Here is a 7290-nt window from a genome sequence, read left to right as displayed (position 1 = left end):
GTCTGGTACCACAGGCTCGCTGATACATGTTTCAGATCACGTGGATGAGCTTCTGAAGGAATCTGATGGAACAGCTGACCTGCCTGATCTGCAGAAACATGAGCTCATACATCACACTGTGAATATGTTGACCTCACAGGAAATCAATCAATTAGGTATTAAGTGTCTGCGACAAGCAGAATGATCTTTTCAGCCACAGCTGCAGCTCAGTGAAGGTCAGTAGAGGTCGTGAATAATGAAATACCAAAGGTCACCATCGTCATCCGGGGTCAGAGCGGCCGCCGCACGGCGACCTTTGTGTTTGGTCAGCAGGCTGAATCAGACCGGATCAAAACTCTGAGCCCAGTTTAACAGGAAGCTGTTCTCTGTCCACCGAGTCAGGCCCCATCCACGTCAGGACACTATGCTCATAGACTGGACAGACCAGCCAATCACTCTCTGAGTGTTGATCATGTGACTGCTGCTCACAGTGACTCCATCATGGCTTCCTGCTGGCTGCTGAGGAGGACAGGACTTCATGTTTTTACTGAGTCTGGTTGGAGTGAACTCTTTGTTTCTACACAGACATGTAGAATGAAGTGTTTGGATTCTCAGACTGAATCATACAGACGTGATGCATTCAGGGGCCGTGGGAAAGGTCAAAGTCTGATGATTCTTATTTTTAGACAGTGAGGAAGTAGATTTCTTTTCCATTTTTAGAGCATTTCAAACATTTTGTGTCTATTTTAGCGTTCTGTGTCCGTCGTGCTGTCAGTGTGTGTGTGTGTCTGTGTGTGTGTGTCCCTGTCGTGCTGTCAGCCTCTGTGTGTGTGTCTGTGTGTGTGTGAACACCTGTGGATCGTGGCTCCTTCAGGTAAACAGACTCTTTGTGACGGTGGTGCAGCAGATCTCTGATGAGTGTCATCATGAGCGGGTGGATGGCGGCGGTGATTCAGCGGCGACGTGCAGTAACACCTGTGAGTGTGTCATTCTTTGGCAGCTCGGCCCCGCGGGGCCCATACAGGCTGTCGGAGGAGGGGGAGGGAGTGAGGCTCCTGATTGTATCTGTGTGCATGTATGCTAATGTGAGGCAGGATGTGATGGATGCTGTAATCAGCGGATGTGCCAGCAGGATGAGATGCTGCCACGGAGCAGAGACTCTTAATAAGCTGCATCTTAATTAAACAGTTCACAGCAAAAGTCACTTTGCCTCGGGGGACAGAGCGTCGAGTTCAGAGCACAGCAGTGTGTTCAGTTCATGTGGTGCTGCACACAGATCCCTCCTGTCAAACAAAATGGTGAAAATCGCTCCTCCTCCATCTATCAGAGGGAAGGTGTAGGTCAGGAGAGCCAGTGACTGTTGATGGATGAGATTTTATTACAGTTTAAAACATCCAACATGAAACAACTGTCAGCAATTTAGATTTTCTTCACAAATTTAAATGTGGTTACCTTAAAGTCCACCTTAAAGTCCACCTTAAAGTCTACGATAAATTCCACCTTAAGGTCCACCTTAAAGTCTACCTTACAGTCTAACTTAAAGTCCACTTTACAGTCTATGATAAAATCCACCTTAAAGTCCACCTTAAATTCTACAATGAAGTCCACCTTAAGGTCTACAATGAAGTCCACCTTAAGGTCCACCATAAAGTCCACCTTAAAGTCTACCTTAAAGTCCGCCTTATAGTCTACCTTAAGGTCCACCTTAAAGTCTACAATAAAGTCCACCTTATAGTCCACCTTACAGTCCACCTTAAAGTCTACCTTAAAGTCCACCTTATAGTCTACCTTAAGGTCCACCTTAAAGTCTACCTTAAAGTCCACCTTATAGTCTACCTTAAGGTCTACCTTAAAGTCTACAATAAAGTCCACCTTAAAGTCCACCTTAAAGTCTACCTTAAAGTCCACCTTATAGTCTACCTTAAGGTCTACCTTAAAGTCTACAATAAAGTCCACCTTAAAGTCTACAATAAAGTCCACCTTAAAGTCCACCTTAAAGTCTACAATAAAGTCCACCTTATAGTCCACCTTAAAGTCCACCTTAAAGTCTACCTTAAAGTCCACCTAATAGTCTACCTTAAGGTCCACCGTAAAGTCTACCTTAAAGTCCACCTTATAGGCTACCTTAAGGTCTACCTTAAAGTCTACAATAAAGTCTACAATAAAGTCCACCTTAAAGTCCACCTTAAAGTCTACCTTAAAGTCCACCTTATAGTCTACCTTAAGGTCTACCTTAAAGTCTACAATCAAGTCCACCTTAAAGTCCACCTTGAAGTCTACCTTAAAGTCCACCTTATAGTCTACCTTAAGGTCTACCTTAAAGTCTACAATAAAGTCCACCTTAAAGTCCACCTTGAAGTCTACCTTAAAGTCCACCTTATAGGCTACCTTAAGGTCTACCTTAAAGTCTACAATAAAGTCTACAATAAAGTCCACCTTAAAGTCCACCTTGAAGTCTACCTTAAAGTCCACCTTATAGTCTACCTTAAGGTCTACCTTAAAGTCTACAATAAAGTCCACCTTTACTCCATGGTCAGTGTACACTAGACTTTACCTTAAAGTCTAGTGTACACTGACCATGTGTCAACGAACAGTATCGTTTGTGTGACCGTGTCCTCTGAGGAGCAGCCTCAGGGTTCCTGTGATGTTTCAGTGCCCTGATCTGCCTGATGTTGTGTGTTAATGTATGCGGCCGTCCTCCGCCTCCACCCTCCGCCTCCACCCTCCGCCTCCTCCCTCATTATTCTGGCTGCTGCTCTGTGTCCTTCGCAGGGCGACGAGAGGACCACGCCTGGATGTGAATCACTCTCTGCTCGCCACCTGTCGTCTCCGCTCTGGTTTTTCGGGGGAAGTTCAGTCTCGGCCGCGGGCTCTGGTCCCGTTTAACCTCCTCCCTCCCTCCCCCCTCCTTACCCTCCATGCCCCCCCTCCCCCCTCCCCTGCCATGTCCAACTCCAGCAGCCTCCTCGGTGTCTGGGAGGGCTCCGACTGGGCCAACACGTCTCAGTGCCCGCCCTCGGTGGGCGGGGCCACTCTCCTCATCGTGGCGTACAGTGCGGTCATAGCCATCGGGTTGCTAGGCAACGCAGGTCTGGTCTTCATCATCGCCCGGCAACAGGAGTTGCGCAACGTCACCAACATCCTGATCGCCAACCTGTCGTGCTCCGACATCCTCATGTGCGTCGTGTGTCTGCCTGTGACCGTCATCTACACACTGATGGACCGCTGGGTGCTGGGAGAGGCCCTGTGTAAGGTCAGCAGGACACACACAGACACACACACAGAGACACAGAGACACACACAGACAGAGACACACACACACACACACACACAGAGAGACACAGAGACACACACAGACAGAGACACACACACACACACACAGACACACACAGAGACACAGAGACACACACAGACACACACAGAGACACACAGAGACAGAGACACACACAGAGACACAGAGACACACACAGACACACACACAGACACACAGACAGAGACACACACACACAGACACACACACAGAGAGACACACACAGACACAGACAGACAGACACACACAGACACAGACAGACAGACACACACACACAGACACAGACTGACACACACAGACACACATCGCTCCTTTAGCTCGAGTGTGTTTCTGCAACAATCAGCGGGTCACTGAGTGTTTTGTGTTTTTGCCTCGGAGCAGCTTCAGTCAGTGAATCTCTGCTCTGAATGTTCTCAGCTACACCCAGGTTTGCTCCATCTGAACGGTGCTGCATCCATCCAGAGTGTGGGCGGCTGTGAGTCACACTCTGAACAGTCAGGACAGTTTTGACTTAATAAACTCATAAACTTTAACTTAATAATGTGCCGAGTGCAGTTTGGTGTTCAGAGGTCAAAGGTCACTGCTGACACAGTGTGTAGACGGAGGTCCAGACAGGTGGAGCTCAGAGGCTCGTTGTAAACATGGTCACATGACTTCCTGTCTCCGCTCCTGTCCAGGTGACTCCGTTCGTTCAGTGCATGTCTGTGACGGTTTCCATCTTCTCCCTGGTGCTCATCGCTCTGGAGCGCCACCAGCTGATCCTCCATCCCACCGGCTGGTCCCCCGCCGCCGGACACTCCTACCTGGCCGTGGGGCTCACGTGGCTGGTGGCCTGCTTCATCTCCCTGCCCTTCCTGTCCTTCAACATCCTCACCAACGGGCCCTTCCAGAACATCAGCCTGCCCGCCAACCCCTTCAGGTGAGCCCGGGCGACGCAGGTGTGTGTTAATACTCACTGTCAGGGATGCTAGCTCCAACTGCTACCTACTGTAGCTAAATATTGATTGATTGACAGCATGTGATTCAGCCCGGCTGGATGCTAAATGGGCTAGCTTGTGGTTTGTAGATTGATTTATCAGCTAGCTGATGCTAGATGATTGAGGAGATACGTTGCAGCTTGGTGGCTGAGCTAACGCTTTCCCTGTAGGACTGCAGGGGGCGCTGTTAACATGGGGTTAAAGAGTGGGAACAAATAGAAGAGAGAACAGAGCATTAGCTCATTAGCATTAGCTCGTTAGAATCAGCAGGTCTGAGGAGACACATCCTGCTAGCCGCAGACTGCAGCGTGAAGACATGGACGCCGTGTCCTCAGTGTGTGAAGCTGGAAGGAAAGCGCCGTCCTCAGCAGCTGTCCTCCGGCGGCGGCCTGATTTATGGCCTGTGGTGTTTTGCTGTTTATGCAGAATGAAGATGATTTTTATTATTGTACACACACAGATGAGCATCAATCAGAAAACACCTCGCTCAGACACCTCACAGGCTGCACGATGTAATCCATGTTCCTCAGCGGAGCGGCCAGATTATAATTAATCCTGAACAATAAAAAACAAAAAATCAGCTGCTGACACAAGCAACAAGCGTGTGTGTGAGAAAAGTCCGATAAGTGTGTGTACATGGAGACAGACAGGTCAAAGGTCGCCGGCGCTGTGAGTCCTCTGCGTGACTTATCGAGCAGTTTAATTTGACCTTCATAATGAGTACAGTTTGTGGTCAGAGGTCAAAGGTCACTGACGATAACTGAAGAGTTCATGTCAGAACGGTGACACTGTGACACCAAAGGAGGATGTCAGGGTCCAGACAGGGGGTCTGTGGTCTGATGAGCAGCAGCGGCTGCGCCCGGCACAGTGCCTGACTGACTCTAATAAACCCGAGTTCTGCATCACTGATGGATTTTAATGGTAACTGTGAGGCATTAATGAGCGACCCTCTCGCCTCGACGCTCGTCCATCATGGTTTATTAGATGAAGTCTGACACACGGCGACCTTGGAGGGAAAGTTTGAGGAGTCTGGACTGACGTCACAAACCCTCCTCAGTGATTCATGTTTCATGGAGGCTCTGATCTGGACCGTGCCGCCTCCGTCAGGAGTGCTGGTGGTTCTGTGGTCTCCACCTGCACGCCGCCATGTTGTGTCTGTGCTCTGCAGCTCACCTGTAGTCTGGACTCTGCCCCCTGCTGTGTTTAACATGAAGCTCATGTTTCCAGGACTGGGAAAGGGGCTCCGTGTCTGAGTCTGCCGCCCACGTCTCATATGTGATGTTGGGACAGAGCTGGTCGCCACGGTAACACAACATGGCGGCAGCAGATGGCAGTACCTCTGCCTGATGAACCACCATCTTTATCCAGACCCTTAAACCTTCAGCAGGAGAGTGTGAACCTGGCTGTAAAGCCTCTGATTGGCTGTAGCAGCAGCCCGGTGCATTCTGGGAGTTGGTTTTCTCTGAGATGTCTCTTACCGCCGTGTGTGTGTGTGTGTGTGTGTTTTCAGGGACCATCTGATCTGCATGGAGCTGTGGCCGTCGGACAGACACCGCCTGGCCTACACCACCTCTCTGCTGGTCTTCCAGTACTGCCTGCCGCTGCTGCTGGTGCTGCTCTGCTACCTCAGGATCTTCCTCCGCCTGAGACGACGCAGGTCCCTCAGATCTACTTTGTGTCCCCTGACAGCATGTTTGTGTTATTATGTCTATTTATACGCTGCCGTGTTGCATAATTCCGCCTGAGGTCGGGTGTGATATTTCACAGTGATTGCTGACAATGGGCGTCCCACTGTGTCCTGCAGGGACATGCTGGAGCGCAGCAGGAGGACTCGAGGAGCGCAGAGGATTAACGTCATGCTGCTGGCCATCGTCATCGCCTTCGCCCTCTGCTGGCTGCCGCTCAACGTCTTCAACACGCTGTTCGACTGGCACCACCAGGCGCTGCCCGACTGCCAGCACGACGCCGTCTTCTCCGCCTGCCACCTGACGGCGATGGCGTCCACCTGCATCAACCCCGTGGTGTACGGCTTCCTCAACAGCAACTTCCAGAGGGAGCTCAAGTCCACGCTGCAGCGCTGCCAGTGCGGCAACCGGGCGGCGGAGAGCTACGAGAGCTTCCCCCTGTCCACCGTGGGCAGCGAGGGCATGACGAAGGCCACGTCCCTCAACAGGATGGGCTCGGTGTGCGCCCCCTCGCCCCGGACTGACAGCAGCTCTGCTAAACACGCCGACTCTTTACCCGCCAACACCTAACGGCGACCAGCTGTCCCCTGAGCCAGTCAAACATCCATTTCCATCACTGTCCTGTCAGAGTGCAGCAGCTCCACTGTCCAGAGGCAGGAGAGGATGAGGAGGGCTGATGAAGCTCACGTCCAGGAGTGGGGCGGAGTTTAATCTCATGTGTGCAGGTTACAGACCAGCTGCTGGTGTCATCTCTGATGCTTCTGTTCGAAGCCACCAATCATATGGGTCGGGCTCGTCACCGTGGCAACTGAGAAAACGACGGAGGAGTTTGTTCTGAGGGCGAGGTCAGCAGATCGGAACCAGAGCTGCATGTTGCCGTGGAGGTGCTGTCATGGAAACAGGTGGCGATAAGCGCTATAATCTGTTAGCTTGCTACAAAGACCAAACGCAGCAGGGACACAGGCGTGGACAGGCAGGAGCGGAGGCTGGTGGACCTGACCCATCAGCCCCGGCGCTCGCCTCTGTCTCCGTTCCGAGGCCGCGTCCTTCAAAGGCCACGCCCGTTTCACCATCGCCAGCTGTCATGGCGTGCTGCTCCTGTCGCAGAGGACTGCAGGACTCCCGGGATGGACCTGTCAGATCCTTCACTTCCAGGAGAGGATGCGTTCAAAGTGGGACGCGGCCTTTGAAGGACTTCCACCGGTGGACTGAGACGCAGCCTTCGTAGAGCTGCGGTGCCTCATGTTGTCAGCCACTCGTACTTTACCGAATGTTTTAGATCCATCCGTGATGAGTCAGTTTGCCGCGTGGCTGCTTCGATGTTTAGCTGAGTCGATCG

General features: G+C 51.4%; 1 protein-coding gene across 1 annotated transcript; it reads left to right on the top strand.

The window, feature by feature from the left end:
• Positions 1-2923: 2923 nt before the first annotated feature.
• npy8ar (neuropeptide Y receptor Y8a) lies at positions 2924-6902 on the top strand. The gene is made up of 4 exons (XM_028418213.1): positions 2924-3232; positions 3967-4208; positions 5777-5923; positions 6071-6902. Exons 1-4 carry the CDS (start codon positions 2924-2926, stop codon positions 6519-6521), a joined length of 1149 nt encoding a protein of 382 aa, XP_028274014.1. The 3' UTR covers positions 6522-6902.
• Positions 6903-7290: the final 388 nt, after the last annotated feature.

Source organism: Parambassis ranga, chromosome 12 (genome assembly GCF_900634625.1).
Source record: "Parambassis ranga chromosome 12, fParRan2.1, whole genome shotgun sequence".
NCBI classification, from domain to species: domain Eukaryota; kingdom Metazoa; phylum Chordata; class Actinopteri; family Ambassidae; genus Parambassis; species Parambassis ranga.
Note: the sequence above shows the minus strand (reverse complement) of the source record. Positions and strands in the feature narration are given on the sequence as shown.

Excerpts from the sequence above, each read along its gene's own strand:
- npy8ar (XM_028418213.1), top strand. The coding sequence starts at position 2,924 with ATGTCCAACTCCAGCAGCCTCCTCGGTGTCTGGGAGGGCTCCGACTGG. Across the intron at positions 3,233-3,966 it reads TGGGAGAGGCCCTGTGTAAG|GTGACTCCGTTCGTTCAGTG; the intron begins GTCAGCAGGACA and ends GCTCCTGTCCAG. Across the intron at positions 5,924-6,070 it reads CTCCGCCTGAGACGACGCAG|GGACATGCTGGAGCGCAGCA; the intron begins GTCCCTCAGATC and ends TGTGTCCTGCAG.